Source organism: Emys orbicularis, chromosome 16 (genome assembly GCF_028017835.1).
Source record: "Emys orbicularis isolate rEmyOrb1 chromosome 16, rEmyOrb1.hap1, whole genome shotgun sequence".
NCBI lineage: Eukaryota > Metazoa > Chordata > Testudines > Emydidae > Emys > Emys orbicularis.
In genome coordinates, this window is record NC_088698.1 from 31,150,953 (window position 1) to 31,170,166 (window position 19,214).

The 19,214-nt window shown below is 49.3% G+C and overlaps 1 protein-coding gene across 1 annotated transcript in view; it reads left to right on the plus strand.

Moving 5' to 3' along the window:
• MYO18B (myosin XVIIIB) overlaps positions 1–19,214 on the plus strand; it is a 186,471-nt gene that overhangs the window by 83,977 nt on the left and 83,280 nt on the right. Inside the window, exons 22-31 of the mRNA XM_065417569.1 lie at positions 366–494; positions 1,343–1,486; positions 3,355–3,444; positions 8,452–8,571; positions 9,340–9,448; positions 10,494–10,618; positions 12,610–12,764; positions 15,116–15,239; positions 17,528–17,728; positions 18,356–18,466. Coding sequence (XP_065273641.1) covers positions 366–494; positions 1,343–1,486; positions 3,355–3,444; positions 8,452–8,571; positions 9,340–9,448; positions 10,494–10,618; positions 12,610–12,764; positions 15,116–15,239; positions 17,528–17,728; positions 18,356–18,466 — 1,308 coding nt within the window. The remainder of the gene's footprint in view (positions 1–365; positions 495–1,342; positions 1,487–3,354; positions 3,445–8,451; positions 8,572–9,339; positions 9,449–10,493; positions 10,619–12,609; positions 12,765–15,115; positions 15,240–17,527; positions 17,729–18,355; positions 18,467–19,214) is intronic.

Here is a 19,214-nt window from a genome sequence, read left to right on the forward strand (position 1 = left end):
AGCACGGCTACAGCATGCTCAGCTCTGAGGGGTTCACTGCTGATGCTCCCCCCTTGTGCTGGGGGGACATGACGGCAGTACCATGGCACAGCAGCCCTGGGCAGAGGGGGGACTCTTTCCACCCTCCAAATATGGACCATTAATTGTTACAGACATAGGGCCAGAGTCTGGAGACGCGTGTGGGGCTCCTGCTGATCTCAGCGGAAGGCTGGCGGGCAGAGATCAGAAGCCAGAATATGGCCTTTGGCTTTAGCAGAGGTGGTCACTAAGCCACGGTTAAAAGAGCAGCTCTTATTTCCTTCTGGACAAATGCTGGTGAGAGGCCACATTTCCGGTGGGGATTGATTTCCATCCGTTGCCCCCAGGTTTTCCTGAAGCCGGGCGTAGTCTCTAGGCTGGAGAAGCAGCGGGAGAAGCTGATATCCCAGAACATGATTCTGCTCCAGGCAGCTTGCAAGGGCTTCCTCTCCCGCCAGAAATTCAAGAGATTAAAGGTAACTGCCCTCCTGTGCTCCTTTGCCTCAGCGATGCGATAGGGGTCGCCCACTTCTTTGGGAGAACCCAGCTGGGCCGGAGGTGACCCGTGGCTCTGCTGCTGCACGAATGGGCTGGGCGTTCCTGTATTCTCTCCTCTTGCCCTAAGTCACCCTGGGCAGGAGAGAGGCCTCATGTCCCCAGGCAGGACATTGTCAATACAGCTGGAAAAGCTTGAAATGATCGTATTGAATAGGAGATGGAACAAACGTCTGCCCATTAATCATGGGCCATACTAGGAACCCTGTACTCCTGTTGAATAGCACCGTGAGCAGCCCCAGGCTAATTAAGGGTGCTGGCCCCGATATTTCAGAATTCCTGGGTCTTGTGTAACATTAATAACAGCCTCTCGAAACGCATGCACACACAGACACACAGCTCACTGTATTTAAAAAGTTTGCAGGATTCATTTTTAATTTGTACATTCTAATTTTCAAGCTAAATCTTGCAAAGCCAAATGAAACATAACTGAGCAATTAGGCACAGGCCAGTCAAACCACAGCTCAGGGCCATGTGTATTGACTTTCTGAAGTCAAGCAATGCAGTCCTGTGCAGCTTGGGAAATGAACAATTCGTTCCCAAAGCCACATATTGATGTTAGTTGGTAACATCTTTCATATTTTCTTTAATACCAAGCTCTTCGGCCTTGTCTGTGCTGGAAGCAGCACATTGCCATGCCCTGTTTCGATTCTGGTGAAGCGCTCCGTTTTAGCACTCATCTGGAGCTTTTGCTCATCTCTCGCTATAATGTAGTGAGACTGATGTCATTGCTGGACGAGTGCCATTGGTTTTGATGCTCTAATTTCAGATTCAGCGCTTAGCCATTCGGTGCATCCAGAAGAATCTGGCGGTGTTCCACGTGGTGAAGGACTGGTCATGGTGGCAGCTGATGAGCTGTGTTCGGCCATTGCTGAGTGTGAACATAGTGGAAGACCAGCTCCGAGTCAAAGACGTATGTAACAGTAGAGCAAAGACACTGAGTGGGATGCTCAGCATGCTAGCCAGACAGGAAGTAGGTTTTTGTTGGTCATACCCAATTTTTAAATCCTGTTTCCAGTCCTGCACTGTGTGAGCCGGGTAGTGTTTTCAGCTTGTCCGAGAGCGGAGTTACAGAAATAAGAATAAGGCTTTTCAGGGACACATGGGGAAAGTGGGAATCTGAACCTCTCCTTAGAATAAAACAAAACACACAGGCGACAAGTCGGTCTGTGAAATTAAATTCAAGCCCATTACAAAGGCAAGGCCCCAGCTTTTTGGGTGCAAATACAAGCACTGGACCCAGTCCTGGTTCTGGACAAGAGGCCCCTTCTAGCTTTGGTTTAGACATGGCCCCATCACTGGGACGTGGGAGGGTCCAGGCCCCTCTCTCTCTCATATCCGAATGGAGAAGTGGGAAGCAGCCCTCACCTTGCCTGGAGAAGGGGCAGTTAAAGAGGGGGACTTTTCAATGCGCCACATTCATGGAGGTCCTTTTCCAGGGGCCCTAAACAATCTAACGTGGAGCCCAGACTCCATACCATGAAAATGTACTTTCCTGGGACCCCACCCCCCCTGCTCTTTCCAACTCCAAAGGCTCCTGAGGAACCACTGAAATATTGGCCTTCTGGTAAGCAGATCACCTAGGCCATGGAGGGACCACGTACAGCAGCTGATTTCTGGCTGCCAAACACTGGGCTCTGCAGTGCTGAACAGGGCTAGCAGGCCACATTCACCCCTGACAGACCAGGCTCAGCTCTCTGATGTCCGTGGAGTGATGCCTGCTCCAACCATAGCTCCATTTGGCCCAGTGATTTAGTACCAGCTATTTCAACTGGTACTCACTGCCCCGGTAAAACCAGCTTTCAATCTTTCTCACAGGCTAGGTCTACACTACCCGCCTGAATCGGCGGGTAGAAATCGACCTCTCGGGGATCGATTTATCGCGTCCCATCGGGACGCAACAATCGATCCCCGAATCGACGCTCTTACTCCACCAGCGAAGGTGGGAGTAAGCGCCGTCGACAGGAAGCCGCAGAGGTCGATTTTGCCACCGTCCATACAGCGGGGTAAGTCGGCTGCGATACGTCGAATTCAGCTACGCTATTCGTGTAGCTGAATTTGCGTATCTTAAATCGACCCCCCCCTGTAGTGTAGATGTAGCCACAGTTTGTGGCTTGTGCTAAGCCCTCAGCATATCTTCCTTGGCTTTGGCTGTTCCTCCTCCTCCCTTAATAGGTTTGAACTAGGGATGTGTGAGCTGGGTCAGATAAAATGAAAACTGACCCAAGCCTTTGCTTATCCCTCAAAACTTGTTGGAGGTTCCTAAAGGCCCTGCTGCCCTTTGGTGTCTGCATTTAACCATGTCTCTGCACACTCTGGTTCTGTTCAACATTGGACATCAAACGGTCAAGACACTGCAAGGCAAAGCTCTTCTTGCAATATTGTTAACCTGCCTGACAAGAGGAAATGCTGGGATCTCACAAGTGTGTGTGTGTGTGTGTCTTCGCAGCTGTTCCTGCCTGATAGCTGGCCGGGGTTTCAAGAATATTTATTAGATAAGCAGCATTCAGGCACTCGGATGCTCATCCAAAGCGTCTGAGGTTTGCTTCTTTCTAATTAAATGTGTGCTGTGCATATACCAAAGCTGATGTTCCCTCCTTTTAAATTAGTGTCAGAAACCACATTCCAAGCAATTAACAGCGATCAGCCCTTAAACTTGCCCAGTAAATTTTCTTAATAAGGTAATTATGTCTCTCCCACTTATTTTTAACAGAAAAGCTAGATTTATAAATAAATAAAGGAGGCTAGAACTCTAAGTTTGTGTTTGGCAATTTTATTTAGGAGGAGCTTGCAGCACTAAGAAGAAAGCTCGAAAAATCAGAGCAGTCACGTAGTGAACTTCGGCAGAACACAGAACTGTTGGAAAGCAAGGTAAACCCTGACAAATTAACTCTTTGTGCCTCTTTCCTATACGGTTTTATTAGATCACAATTACAAATTAAGATGTGTCCCAAAAGATTGAAGTTGAATTGTACTGGCTCTGTGAGGAGTCAGACAAGTCTAAAACCTGCTGGTGTATTAAACACGTCTGGGCTCGTGCCAGTTGTCTCCCTGTCAGTACCTTGCAGATCGTTTAGAGAGAATACTGTGATGCCTGTCCACATCCAGCTCCTCTCTCCTGTCCTCCTCTCCAGCCCGACTGGGAGTCGGGAGAGCTGGGTTCTGAAAACCCTCATGTTGTCATTTTTGAACATGGGTTAACAATCCTTGAAGAGTTGATTTTATATTTAATCTACCAAGAAAATTACCCACTGATTAATTTTATCAGGTCAGGTGCATGAAATGGGCCATTTGGGAAGCCGGCAGCTTTTGCTGTTCTCTATTAGGATATCTGAGGGGGGATGGGTGTTTTCTCTCCTAGCAGATGGGAGAATCGTTGTACGCTGCCTGCCATTATTTTGGCTGCTGAGCAATTTTAAAGGCTCCCTGTTATTTTGAGGTCCTGGTACTGATGCCAGCTGACAGACCATGAGATTAGAAGTAACTGGCAGGTAACCAGTTCATGTAAGAGGGATGGGCTGTGTGCTGCTGGAGCCCCAGCGGCCGACACAATGAGCATGAACAGTGTTAACAGAGTTCTCCGGTATCATCCACCTCATAGGGCCAGTGTCTCAAAAACAGCTTCATCATGGGCCACTTTGATGCCCCTTTAATAAATGCCATCACAAATCTACTTCTCAGCATTGAATGCTCTGTTCGCATTTCCTCTCGTGTCTGCTCTAGTGCTCACACATCTCTGGCTCCGGCCCCTTTGTCTCCCCCCTGCCCCCCCCACACAGATCCCCCACTGGTTTGCAACCTCATTGACTGGCTGCAAGGGGCAGGGTAACAGCTACGCAACCAAAGTGAAGGGTAGTGAGGAAGTGGCAGCAGTCCCCTGTGGTCACAGCTCACCAAAGACACGGGGTATTCGGGTGCTGAGAAACGGCCTCACGGATGGAATCCAGCCTCCTGACAAGGACTCTGATCAAACTAGAAATTGTACACAAATGTAACACGTTCTCATCTCACTCTCCAGACTGCAGTCTCAGCAACCTCTGCAGACAGCAGGGGTGGAACAGATTGTGTAGTGCGGGTGCTGAGAGCCATTGAACCAAACTGTAAACCCTGGATATGAAGGAAACCACTTCAAGCCAGGGGCTGCGGCAGCACCCCCAGTTCCAGCGCCTATGTCTGCAGATACCAGAAGTAGCTTAGTTTAATGGAACAAATGCTAACAAGGAGAGGAGGAGACAAGCAGTAAAATAGCCCACCAATCTGTGGGCACAGAGTGTGACCCCGTTGGGAGCTGGGGATGTTAAAAAGGCGGAAGCATTGGAGCAGATATCAGGATTCTGGAGACAGCAGCTGGGGGCAGAGTTATTCTGCTTCAGAAAGAAGGGGCTGGGAGATGTACCGAGGACAAAATAGGGCTTGGCTTGGGCAGAATGTAGGAGTCTGCACTCTGGTCCCAGACTTGGCTCCACATTGGGAGTATGTGAGATGAATAACCACCTGGCCCTTGCTACTCGCCAGGTCTCTGAGCCGCCTATCTATAGATCCTGCGTTGTCCCAGATTGAATTCACTTCCCGAAGCTACACTTGTTCCACTGCTGGAGCCGCTTGTACAGCCCTCCTGCAAGCTGTAAAGTGCCTTAAAAGGCTGTCCGGGAGGCTGTCAAATAGGGAAAGGAAAATCGTTGTAAACCTGCATGTTTCCATCTTTTCTGATTTTTCTGGACAGTTTGTAAGAGTCAATGATCTGTTTGGAACTTCTACTTCTGGAGCCTTCCAGCTGCCTCCAAGGGAACCAGTCAGCCAGGTCTGATTGCAGGGCCAGATCCTGGTCAGACAGACATTGCAGAAAGGGGAAATCCCACTCTCAGTTAATGTCTTATTCCTGTAGCCACATGCTGATTATTTCAACTGGAATTTAACCCTGGTCAGCCTGAGCAGTGAGAGCAGTGCGGAAACCTGATTAACCCTAATCGCAGCACCCAGTCGATGTCAGATGGTTTCCGCAATGGGCAAATTGCATGAAAATATTTTGCTCCAACAGCTAGTTGCTTTCCAGTGTGTAACTCATGACCATGTGTAGCCTCAGCCCTCAGCTGTCCTGAGTATCCACTGGGCACAGCTCAAGGGGCAGAAGGGAGGGTGTCGTTTGCAGTTGGAGCTGGTTCAGCCCCAGAACTGCTCTATATGAGGCCTATCTGGCTGTGGCCCCAAAGGCCAGCTGGGGGATAACCAGCGCAAAGTGTCCTCCAGCCTGTCTTCCTCTTCCTGGCAGAATTCCCGGCATGACTCTTTGCAGGGGAGAGGGGGTTACATAAGAGGCAGCTAATGGCTCTCCTCCAGCCAGGGAGCGAGGTCCGGGAGAAACCCTGGCTCCACGGAAGTCAGTTAGAGTTTGACTATTGACTTCCGTGGAGCCAGGGTTTCATCCTGGCTCCTACCAACTGGAGTGGGGCTCGGGATTGAGGTCACAGAGCGTGTGCACATGGGCACGCACGTAACACTGTATTGCACATGCTCAGCGGCTGAGGATGCGTCAGTAAATTGATCAGGCAAATAATGAGTGTTCACTTCGGGGATGACGATGTTTTCATGTGAGCAGCAAAGAATGATTTTGCTCTCTCGGCAGAGATGGTTTTCTGTCGTTATTTGCACAGATCCCCTAGGAACAGGCTGAAGGTTTTGTTTGGAGTCCCCAGGCTCCCACCAGTGTAATGATCATGTTAATGAATTAATTACTCCAAAGTGGCGTTTGTGTGAAGTAGAGAGGAGATGCCCAATTTATGGCAACTTGTTCTGTAGAAGCAGGTCCTTTTCCTCCAGTGCCTGACACCTATGCCTGTGCAAAGGGTGTGAAACACAGCCACAAGGAGCAAAGCAGAGGCAGCTCCGACCTGAACCTTGGCCAATGCTTTCCCCTCTTCTCTACAATCCCTGGGGAAGAGCAGCCAAGTGCATTTCCTGGGGGAAAATCCTGTATCGACTGCTCCTTCCCTTCCTCCCTTCCCCTGGGTGCTGAATTGGATTGTTGATCACAACCATCCACCCTGTGTTGATTTAGTCAGTAATGGCTTATGGGAACGTTGGGCGTACACACACACACACACACACACACACACACACACAAAAGATGTGGAACTAATGGACCATGTGCCAGTCATTAAACCAATCACATTGCTTGTATGCCATATCCCTTGCACCTGCTTTTTTTCTGTTTTTGCAATCGGTACATTCTTTTTCTGTCTGCATAGGGCTGTGCACATTTTAGGGGTTACTGTAATATAAATAACTAGTTGCACGCATAAGCCTACATTAAAAGAACATTATTAAGGTTGCAATTTTCTTGGTTTAAAAAACAAACTGAAAAAATAAAAATTCCATCAGGTGGCATCATATTGGCACCCATGTGGATCATCAGCTGGGTTGGAACCATCAGCTCCTCCATACAGACCTCTGCCATTTGAACTAACAGAGTAAGCGTTAGCAGTAGTAAGTTGTCATCCTTTATGTGGACCAGAACTAGAGGGGATGGGGCATTTTGCCATTGGGTTTCACAGATAATTGCTGATGGCAGAGGGATGGTGAGACTCAGGGATCTCGGATTCAGGCTGTGAAAGGGAGTGTGCTCTAGTGGGCACAGACTCTTCTACTCACTTCCACCAAGTTTGACCCTTCTGCCCCATCCCCTCCAACCTGTCCCTGTCCCATCTCTTCCGCATCCCTGGATGGTCATCCCAGTCCCATTCTCCTCTCGTCGCCAGTCCTAGTCCCAGTTCTCCCTCCACACCCAGATCCTTGTCAGATCTGTCTCCCCTCGTCCCTCCCCTACTTTTTCCACAGGAATAGCCAAAGGCACCTCCCGGACACAAGATCCACCCACCTGCCAAATTTCACATCACTGCTCCAAAGTATGGGGATGCTAGAGCTCTCAAAGAGAAGGTCGCCAGATTTTTTTTTTAATGTGGGCAAAACATATTTTCCCCAGCTTTGTTCTTGGAAATGGCTGAACTGTTTTGGCTGAAAAATTCCAGTAAAATTCAGCGTGAGGCAGATACATGGCATAGAAAATTTCAGCTCAAACAGTTGTAGTTTGGCAAGGTTATAAGCAACTGAAAACAGGGTCTTGTGAAGGGAAGTGTCTGGCAACAGTAATACGTGGCGTTCCCAGCCCCGCCTGTAATAATCATTGTATGTAAATAACACAGTCTGCACTACAGCTAACTGGGGGACTGGAAGGGAGCTAAGAACACGAGACCAAGGCGCTAAAGTACAGGTTGGATTAACTGGGCTAGACCCAGTGGGTTTGTATGGGTCTGTGGGAGGATAGACTGAACTCTTACTGAGTCTTTCAGGACAAGAGAAGGTGAAAAAATAACCTAGTGCAATCAGCAGAGTTCTGAGCATGAGCAAATAAGAGGCAGCAGGTGGTACAGCAAACAAACAAATGAATATTACCGCAGGGAGCTTCTGCACTCAGACAATTCCAGCTACTGCACTTCCCAGCTTGTCAGCGCAAGGCAGCCTTAGGTTCTAGCCAGGCTTCCAGAGGAGGTAACAAGCATGTTTCAAGGAGGAGAATGAGAGTCAGTCAATACTGTGCATTGATCCTGTCTGCAGAGAACAAGTGGGGCAGCTTCAGAAACCAAATCAGCTGTTAGTACATGTCAGTAGCTTGTCTTCCTCATGTCAGTTGTGCCGCCCCAGCCTCAGACACTGAGCATGGTCAGCTACCCAGATAGCGCCAGCTCAGCCCGGGCTCCGTTCATAGGCAGAGAGGGACCAAAGCGACTCTTGTTCCAATCGAGGCACCTCTGTTGGCTTCCCCTAGAAGAGCGCTGATGTGCTTGACCAGCTCAGACTTCACTTTGTGTTACGCTCCCCCAGATCTTAGACTTGACAACCGAACTCTCGGACGAGCGGTTCAAAGGCGAAGCGGCCTGCCAGGTCCTAGAAGGTGAACGGGCTGAGCGGCTCCGGGGGTCACGAGAGATAAAAGAACTGCGGGTGAGTGTCAGGCTTGAAGAGCTTGGCCATGGCCAAGGTGGCATGTTTGTGCTCTCCCCAGCAGAGCAGCTCCTGGCTGAGGGCAGCCCAGCATGCACCTCCGGCACTGAGCAGCGCGGCCCCCTTTCACTTGGACCAGTAGCGCTGTGACTGTGCAGAGAGTGCCCAGCCATGGGGCTCAAGTCTGCGCTGATGGGGAAGTGCACTCTGGGGGCTGGTTATCAGGGCAAACACAGTACCAGCCATTGCGTACCGAGACTTGTGAGAAACATTGGGAACCTTCACTTCTTTGGGCAGCTGCCAGTCAAGGGGTGAGTGGCCTAGTGTGAGCACAGCCTGAGAGGAAAGAGACCTGAGTTTTGTATGCATCTCTGCTACTAACTCACTGGGACCTTGGTCAAGTCACTTCTCCTCTCTGTGGCCCGTGCTCCCCACCTGTAACGTGAAGACAGCACTTGCCCTTGTCTGTGAAACACTTGGAAATCCTGGAGGAAAGGCACTAGGGATGAGTGCATATGATATCATTATTATTTATTTCAGTTTCATACTTAGTTTCACTCACTGTTGACAGTGTGAGTCCAGCTGCCAGGGCTGGAATCTCTTATTTCTGATGAAGCCAGAGATAGTGGAAAAGTGGGCACTAGTGGGACCTTTCCTGTCAGGATCACACCTGGAAGTGTGGCTGCGCTGGGGAAGACAGTTTTGGTTCCATTTGGTCTGTGCAGTTTGCTTGCAGCTGGTAGGAGCTGACCCACTTCTTCCTTTCAGAGTAAATACGACCAAGTGCAGAAGAAATTGGAGTCCGTGGACAAGCAGCTGGAAGAAGCTCAGCAGCAACTTCAGTTGCGTGAAATTGGGATAAGTGGCGCTGCTGGAGGTAGGGAGCACTAACCGTCAAGAACAGTGATGTGCTTCAGAGACAAACTCAGACCGGGTGTAAATGGCTGCACCCCTGTTGTGTTCAGGGGGATGGCACCTCTGTAACCCAGGTCTGAATGGGGCCCCCAGTGTCCTGTCAGTTTTACCCCATTTGCATCTGTCTGGTTGTTGGGAGTTTCAGGACACCCCCAGTGCTATTCCCTTCCTAGAACTTTGCCACCAACCACCTTTAACCCAGCTGCATATTTGCCGCCATCTGTCACTCTAGATTGCCCGGTCTGACATAGCTCGGGAGTGACATCTCCTTTCTCCCGTCACTGCTGCTACGGCTTCGGAGTGCAGGACGAGCGAGGATGGAGAGCGAGTGTGTCAGCCCAAGTAGCCGTTGGTGCTTCTCTTTGCTGCCCGGGAGACTCCACGCTCCAGAAGTGTCAGGAGTATTTAAACCAGAGGGTTTTACAGACAGTCACATCCCTTGTGACGTGGCGAGGGCACAGTTGAGGTTACTGGATGGGAAAGGCGTAGCTCCCTAGGGTACACCTACACCGCAATAAACACCCGCAGCTGGCCTGTGTCTGCTGACGGGCTCGCAGGGCTCAGGCTACAGGGCTGTACAATTGTGGTGTAGAGGTGGGGGCTCAGGCTGGAGCCTAGGCTTTGGGATCCTGCGATGGGGAAGGGCCCCAGAGCCAGAGCTCCAACCTGAGCCCGAATGTCTACACCGCAGTGGTACAGCCTTGTAGCCCAAGCCTGAGTCAGCTGACACAGGCCAGCTGCAGGTGTTTAACTGCCGGGTCGCGTACCCGGAGAGTTTCGTGATCCACATGAACTCCATGAGAGAGATGTTTTTCTGTCCTTGACGGGTCAGCACTGCGCAGTGCACCTGCATCGTGCCAGCGTTCTCAGACTGTCTTGGAGGTGGTGCATTTGGCTAGCTGACTCGTTGACTACAACCCTTCACTCATGTCAAAAGGGAATTCGCTTTCTTAGAGTGCTTGCTGCCTGGTTCCAGGCTGCTACCTGGGCACGCTTTCTGCTTACAGACGAGGAGTGGCAGATGCGATTTGACTGTGCTCAGACGGAAATCACGTTTCTCCGAAAACGCCTTGCACAGCTTGAAGAGAGGCTGGAGTCTGAACTGAACTGTAGGGAAGAGCTGGAGCGAAAGGTAAGTGCTGAGAGGTCAGCGCTGTTCCTGTTCTGTTGGGTACGTGAGTGGGGAGCTGCTCGGGTAGGGTAGGGGAGAGAGCAAGTTCACATCCTGAATGTCCTGAGCTGGAAGAAATCTGTTGTCATGGTAAAACCATTGGCACTAGTGATGGGGGTTGACACAGCCTCTAGAATTTGTTTGCAGAGTTTTGGGGCCGCCTCTGTGCCTATCTAACTCCATGGGGCTAGTTGCGTGAGCAAGGATATCTTCGGTCAGTAAGGGTTTGTAGGATTGTGCTCTTAGATGTGTAATAATAACATCTCCCCAGTCACACTCTTGCCGCCCGAGAAAAATCACCAAGTCTTTGTTAATCTGAGAAAAAAACAAAGCCATTTTGTAAAGTTGCATTTACACAAGAATACATCAGAATTCAGCATGGGTCAAATGTGTGAATATGCATAAAAAGATACACGTACACACCTGCAGGGCCTTAAATTCCCAGTAAGTGCCGGTTGTGTTGGGAAAATGTGGCCCCGGTTTTAAAAAATGACAGGTTGTTTTGTGGGTGCTTGTCCCATTTTGTGGGTGCTTGTCTTGAAGCACTGAGAAGGCCCTGGGGGTGGGAGACAGCCTGGACCGTGTCTCAAGTGGAGCACCCAAAAAATGGAGACAACCAAAATCACTGTCCACTTTTGTACGTTTTGGCTTGTGCTGGTCAAGAAAGTAAAGCAAAGAATTGAAACCTGAACATAGCAACGTCCTGGGGCAATGGAACTAGAGTCCTCTCCTTCATGCAGCCCTGAGCCATGACCAAGCCTCCGCATGTCTCGAGCTGCATCAAGGAGCTGATACATTTCATCTCCACATCTTCTTAGTAACTGGAATGACATTTGACGTGCTAGACTACATTAAAAACCAAGTCCACACCTCTCCAATGTTTGATCAAGGCGTATTCGTTGCCATAGGCCTCATGGGCAGATGTTAGCTCTAGGAAGAGCTCACAATGCCACAGAGGCATTTTGAGAGTGTGGTTCTCTCTTTACAGCAGCTTAGAAAATCAGCTCACTCGCCATTAGGAGCAAAATAAAGAAATAAATACCTTCACGGTACATTAAAAAGTTATAATATTGCAACTAATTCTAAGGAGCTAGGGTGAAAGAAAACAGCCCATTTGCTTTCAGATACTTAGTTCAGAATTACAGGCTTCATTAACTCAACATTTTGCTTATTTAAAGTTATTCTTTAATGACTCCACTTCTTCATACTTGAGCGCTCTGGGTTTCTCTTCTTCCCGAGCCCAATGCGGATCCTTAGCAGAAACGTTTTTCCACTTTAGTAAATTAAAAGGCTCCCTTTCACATCAAAGATGAGAGTCAATGTTCTTAAATATCGCAGACATGAGGGGACTGGGTCCAAACTGGCATTTATGCCATCCTGAACTCACCCCCATAGACACAGAGTAGCAAGGGTTAAATCATTCTGAATAACTGCTGCTGGAAAAGGGACCTCCGGACGGCGAAATGTGTCCCTAGATAGAGCCCTAGCACAAGGCCTAGCACCACATAAGTCCCGCTTCAGCCCCCAGGGAGGTGGTGACTTGGCCTTGTTGGATTTAAGTGGCACCTAGGTGGCCCTTATGCTGGTGTCTGCACAGGATGCATTTCAGCCTGGGAGAGCTTTGCCAGGAGAAGTAGGTCTGAGCTGCAAAGTTCAGCTTCAGCTCTGAATTTCTCACCAAATCTAGTGGGTGTTTTGTTCTGGGGTTCAGGTTCAGCCCATCGTAGAGGTTGGTGAACTGGTTGCAAAGTTCAGAGCAGGGATCCAGACTTGCCCCAAAGCCTGGGTGCTTTTGGACTGGGGTGTTTGGTTCAGGCTTCTCTCTCTCTCAGATGGACTGAGGCCTTAGGCAGGTTGCAGGTTGGGAATCCCCTAAATGGTGAATTTCACCCCCCAGTTATCACTGAGCAGAAATTTCAGCTTGATATTTCTCATTGCTGTTTGCTCTGCAGCTCGGTGAGGTGCAAAGCACCTATGAGGGTGCCAAGAAGGTGGCACAGCAGATGAAGAGGAAGTGCAAACACTTGACCTGTGATCTGGAGGACACACGGGTCCTGATGGAAAGTCTGCAGAGCCGCAATCATGAACTGGAGAAGAAACAGAAAAAGTAAGATTGTGGGGACCTAGCTTTGGGGTCTGCCATCAGAGGCAGCTCTGGCGTTAGAGCTGGCCTAGAGATACCTTATCCCCTTGAGCTCCACAGTGCCCGGAGGTGCCCCCAAAAGCTTCTCCCCAAGTGATTATGCAGGGTTAGAAATGTATTGTGTTCATGGCCTTTGGAACCATCACTTCCCTATCTGACAGTTGTCCCACATTTCCTTTTCCAGTGCTGCACCAGCCTGGAAGAAGCCCTACATTGTACCATTGTTTTAAACTTCTCTGACTGTGTTTGCTGTTGGAAAGATTAGCCCTTCATCTGGGGACTAGTGTCTGCTTCACCAGCCCTGTGCTGCGAGCACACACAGAATCCAGACCCTTCCCTCTCAGCAGCCGGACAGGGTGTACCCAGCCTGCCGCTAGAGGGAACAGGAGACCCCATTTCTCAGGGTGCAATGGTTTTCTCCATTGAAGCAATAAGAAAATGTGTGTGGGGGGGGGGGAGGGGCTTTGTGCCAGATCCTGAGATCAAGACCTTCCCAGCAACCTCAGCGCTAGCCAACAACCTGAGGAGATCAGAACATTTCAACAACCTACCACTTGTCCCTTCTTGGGGACCCCAGCTCTCTGATCTATATACTGGGGTCAGCTCCTAGAGCAATCGGTGTTAAGCAGAAGCAAGGCCGGCCAGCCATCCAGCCACTAAAAATGGGGATGGAGCCTAAGAAGTGGGTAATGGACAGCAAGACGCCCTCACACAAAAAGCCTTCCAAGCAAGAGTTACTTTGATCTCTGAAAATATGACAGCTGTTGACCCAGTGAGGCAGTCATTGTCTTTTCTGAGACGAATACTAATGAGACGACAACATGTAAGTTCGTTTATAGCCAAAGGCTGCTAGTCACACGAAATCAGGAACATCTTCTGAAGGGAACCCCCATGGAAGGCAGAGGCTGCTGCTGTGATTCCTCTGATACCCAGAGTTTAAATACTATCTCCATTAAAGGGCACCAGGCAACCACCCTATAGCATGTAGCAAGCGAATTGTGAATCCTAAAGTAGGCCTCAAACACTGTTTTTTCTTTTGGAGGCTGACATTCCTAGTGGAGCTGTTTATTTTCACCTGCTTTGAATGTTGGATATTGTGCCAGGCAATATGTTCTGTTGCCGTGTAACTATAACACATTTCCATTATAAACATTGTTCTGTAAGGAAAATTTGAGAGAGCTGCGTTCTGCGTTTTAAAGGACACGGAGAAGGTGAGGCAGGATGGGCACCCCCTTTCCTCAAAGGTGGTGACTACTTCTTGAGATGCAGCAAAGAATTTGCATTTCAGAGGCAGTGGCCAGGACCTGGAGATCTGCACGTATTAAAGATCTACCATTAGTGATGATCCCTGGGTTTGCCCCTGACAGTGTAAGTCCCCCATGCTGGGAGCAAAATCCTGTATGTCCTTGAGTGGGATGAAGGAAGCCCTGGAGCCCATGTTCCAACTCCTGCACCACTGCCACCGTTTTCTAGCCAAGAAATGGGTGCAAAACGCTTTAGTGCTGCTACTTATTGTTTGGCCAAAGAGATGTTTGTGAAGGAAGTGGGGTGCTGCCTCCTCCCAAGGAAGTGAGAGACCAAGACTGAGTCTTCTGCATCACAGCACAGAGAAAAAGAGAATTATCGGCTCCCTCTGTGTTCTTTTCAAAACATTTCATTGCCAATATCCTTCATTTTACTATCTCCATGGACCTCAGATCCTGAGTTTAGATCTGAGGGGTTTGGGTCAGACCTATATCTACTAACAAGTCAAGAAAGTTTAATCACCTAATTAGTGCTCTGAAATCTCAAGGTTCGTAGCACGGAGAGGGCAGTGCGGAGTCCTAGGGTCAGCACAAGAGGCTGATCTCTGAACTGCCGGCAATGTTGTGTGTGTTCAGGGCAGACTCCATGCACAGGCTTACTCTGCCTGTCTGAGTGTTTTAAAGTATTTCACGTTAGTAATGGCCGCTTAAAGCTCTTGTTAATGTTCTGCTCTTTGCTGAGTGCGGCTTTAGGTGTGTATGTGCAAAGGGCTAAATGTGCAGAGCTGCTGTTCGGGAGCCTTCAATTTCATGAGGCCACCACTTAAATGCAGTAATTAACAGTTCACCAAATGATTGCAACACTCTGCAGATTCTAGATCTATTATGTGGCCCCTGATGAGTTGAGTTCACTTCGGAAGCACTTGGCAAGTCCAAGGCCAAGTGGATGCTAATTGCCACTGTCTTGCCCTCTCCTTTGGAGCGGTTCCCCTGCTAATGCTCCCTGGTAGTCATGTTCCTGTCCGGGCTGTTGTCCGTAGAGCAGTAATGCGGATGTGTCACATGTGGCAGGTTTGACATGCAGCTAGCCCAGGCCTTGGGAGAGTCAGCGTTTGAAAAGAGCCTTCGTGAAAAAGTGACCCAGGAGAACACCACCATCAGATGGGAGCTGGGTAAACTTCAGCGGAGGTTAGAGGTAAGAGGAAAATATCCCACTTTGCCCTTGCTTGTATGACTGCTCTGCAGAACTGGCATCTTCCAGCAAAGCTCTTATAATTGTAATTACAGTCAGGATAGTTAGACACCAGTCACTCTGCTAGAGACGTCTTTATTCTGCGATTTCTTCTAGCACAGAGCAGGATGCATAGGGCTCTCCCATATCAGGCTCCTCTGACAGACAAGGAACCCAACTGCTACACAGAAACCCACTGAAGTAAATAGAGCTCTGCCCAGGTTTTGGGGTCTGTCCATAAGTCTGTCTGTAACAAGCGGCAGGACTGGGGCCCCAAGGCATTGTGGGAATGATCTCGGGACCCGAATCAGCACATCGCTGTTCCAGTTTTATGCTGGCGTAACTCCGAGTTTGAAGACTGCGTAGAATGGGAGCAACCGACTGTTAAATCAGCCCCTGTTGGTGTAAAGAGAGAAGTAGAAGAAAGGTATTTTCAAACTGAAGTTGCCCTTGTTTACTTGGAATGGGGTGTAAATATTGGGGCTGCTCAGTAATGGAGGACCCCAAAGCCGTAGGGTGCCAGGTGTATTCTGACTTGGAGGCATGCCCTGTAGGTGCTTCAGCAGCTAGACCTTGTAGATGCTAGCCTTGGTGGGTCCCAATAACCACTCAGGCACATGGCTAAGGGAAGGGTATTTTGCTAGGGCTGACAGGGAAGGGGAAGGTTGCAGATACCTTAGGTAAGAGGCGTAGACAAAGTTCAAAGGGAGTGATAGTATTTCCTGTTTGGGTCCTGGGGGCCATCCAACTGATGGCTCTTCAAAGCTCTTCAGCACTACTGCCTGGGGTACCCTCTCCAGTCTATTCAAGCAAATAGCAGCTTGCAGTTTCCCAGGACAGACTCACTGGGGCTCCTCTGCCCTGGCTTCCTGCCTAGCCACTGCTGCTTCCCCATAAGTCCCACGTAGACTTGCCCCCAGCTGAAACGTCTGTCAGTCACAGCCGGTTCCACAAGCCGCTCTGCATTCAGTTCCTGGAGAATATCTTCTTTGTCTCTAGCTTCTCTGCAGCTCCTGGCTTGCCATGCGGTTGCCACTTCCAAACAGAGCCCGGCCACCACCTGGTTCAGGATCTTTGCCCTTACCCGGCCAGGAGGAAAGGAGGAAAGGGGCATACAGTGGGGAGGGGGATGATGGCAGCTGTAATCCTTTCCTTAGCAGATCCATCATAGGGGTCTCTCTAAAAAGATCTCTAGCTTTAGTCAAGGGTATTGATAGTGTTTGTTGATACGACGTAGTTCTTATTCTGGAATCTCAGAGATACGGTAGCTGCTGGGGAAATTTTGCAGTCAATGAGGGTATTCAGAATGCCAGTTGATCAATGAGGCAGGTCCATCAAAGCTTGTGATAATGCAACACAGCTTTATTTTGTTAGAGAAACTTTCATACCCCTCATGTCCCAAAAATCCTTACAGAGCTGAGAACTACAATGACAGTTAGAGAACAGAGACCAACAGAGGAAGAAGGGAATTAAGAGAACTAGGCAAAGGAGAGAGGGCATGCTTTCAGTGGAGAGCCAAAATGAGATGCAGGGCCAGCAATGGAGAGAAGTTAGCACCAGACGGCAGGAGCTGCTAGGAAGGCGCTGTCACACCCACAACAGTGACCTCATGTGGGAGTAAGAGAAGAGGTCAGTGGTGGGTGGGCGGAGGGAGCTAGAGAGGAGTAGAGAGAAAGAGACAAAAGGACTGCTCAGATGAGCTGGTCCGAGTTAGGTGCGCGGGTTCATGGAGGGTGTCTTAAAACAAGAAGTAGATCCTGCAGTGCCTGAGGGCCAATGGAGCAGTCTGAAGAAGTGATAGTTATTTTCATTGAGTGACTGCTGCATCAGATAAGCTCAGAGTCCACCTCCCATCCCTTGCAGGGACCACTGTCACGAGTTGAATCCCCAGGGTGTCTGTAGCAGATTGCAAAGTAAGGTTAACGGCTATCATTATGGTTGTTTAGATGCTGCATGAGAGAGAGAATGCCTCTTCCCTTCCCAGTATCCTCCTTCGCTGTGTATCACTAAAAGGGAAGTTTCAAGAGGCTCCTAACAAGCCAGGTTGAAAATTTTCCAAATTTCAGTGAAAGCTGTTTTGTCACATTTGAATTGAAATTATCCACACACCCGCAACATGTTCTGATTTCTCAGTCCAGCCCCAGGAGGTTGTTTTCTTGGGGAAGCAGATGGCTGCACTGCTGACGGGGCTAACGGGCCTCCTCGGACCCTCTACAGCTGTGAACTTTCTCCCCCCCCTCACCCCCGCACAGCAAAAGGACCTGGAAACTTCTAATCTGAATCAGCGAATTGCAGTGCTGGCCACCCGAGTGCAGGAGCTCACCTCCCCGGAGGCCTGGGACGGGGATGCTGTAGCCACCCTAAGGAAGGAGCTTTGGGAGCTTGAGTCCAGTGCTACTGAACAGCAAAAAGAACTGAGCCGACATGCAAATGCTGTTGAGCAGCTGGAACAGGTAAGATCTCCTCCTCCTGACACTATTCTATCCAGCAGGTCCAAGGCGGTGCCGTGGTCTCCGGCCACCCTGAGAAGCGCAGAACAAGTAATCAGCTCCCCAACCTGAGATTGATTGTTAGGGTCTTCTGCAGCCTCTCACCTTATAGAAACTCAGTGTTCAGTGTATTGATTCTTCTCCTTTTTTAACTATTTTAATATGATTCCGTTGTTTCCTTATCAAGCCCTAGGCTCAGAAACCCATTCAATTGATGGGTAACAGGTGGTTTGCATTGTTATGGCTGAGTCTTGCAAGGTGATAGCAGCACATCACTGTGAAAGGCTGACGCATGCAGGTGGTAACTTCATCAGCTTTCTGCTTGGAAACGTTGAGCTCCCGGCAGTTCCTGTCATGCGAAGTCCCCCTGGCAGTGAGGTCTGGGATCTGAGATATATTTTAGGATGTGATAGGTAGTTGTGCCCCTCCCACGCATTTGCGCTGCCTGGGCTGCCCACCTGGCACCCTTCTTAAATCTTCAAAGGAAATGTGCTGCAATTTCCTTCCTGGTCAGTAAACTGGGGAAGCGCTGGGAGAGTTTGTAACGATTCCCCCGGCTGATCTAGAGCTCTTTGTCTTGGGCCTCCTCAGCTCCACATGCGGCTTGAACTGGAAATAGAACGGATGAAGCAGATGCAGCAGAAGGAGCTGGAAGACAAGGAAGAGGAGCTAGAGGATGTTCGCCAGTCCTGTCAGAGGAGGGTATGTCAGCAAAGTGTTATTTGGGATGGGACTCGCTGAAGGGTGTGACCAAGAGACTCAGGGTGGGATGTGTTATTAACCTGCCTTTGGGGCGGGGATTTAGAATTCTCTTCTGCATGTGGCTTTGACTGGGGAACAATTAAGGAATTAGGCCCAGATTTTTACAAGTATTTAGACATTGCACTGCTCAGCATTGCAAGGCCTAACTGATTTAGACAGAAAATGGGACTGGGCAAATATAGCTTGTAATGTAAGTGCAGTATTCTGAAAGGTGCAAACCCCTATGTTTAACATCGCGTTGACATGCTGCTTTCAAGCAGACAGTGTGAGCCATGCATCTTGAGCACCCTGTTGTCAAGAGCAAATTATCTCTGTTGAGGATGAATTTATCTGTGCGTTTGTATAAAACAAAAAAGAGGAGTGTGGGTGTCAGGACACAATGGGACGCAAACGCAAGCGGCCACAGCCAGACATTTGTGGAGGAGTCGCATCTGAAGGATGATTGGGTCACTGATGCATGTATGACTCCATTATTGTCAGGGCCATGGTCCTGCAGAGAGACCCTCCATATTACAATGTGCTGGTGAAGAATCATGGACAGCGTCATCATTCTGTCCAGGAAAATTAATACAGGGAGGTTCAACTGTTGGCCATGCTCATCACATTTTCTATGATTCTCTCTACACACGTCCCCTCTTTTTCTATTCCTTTCTACTTATTCTTAGGCCCAATGGCTTTCAATTACTGG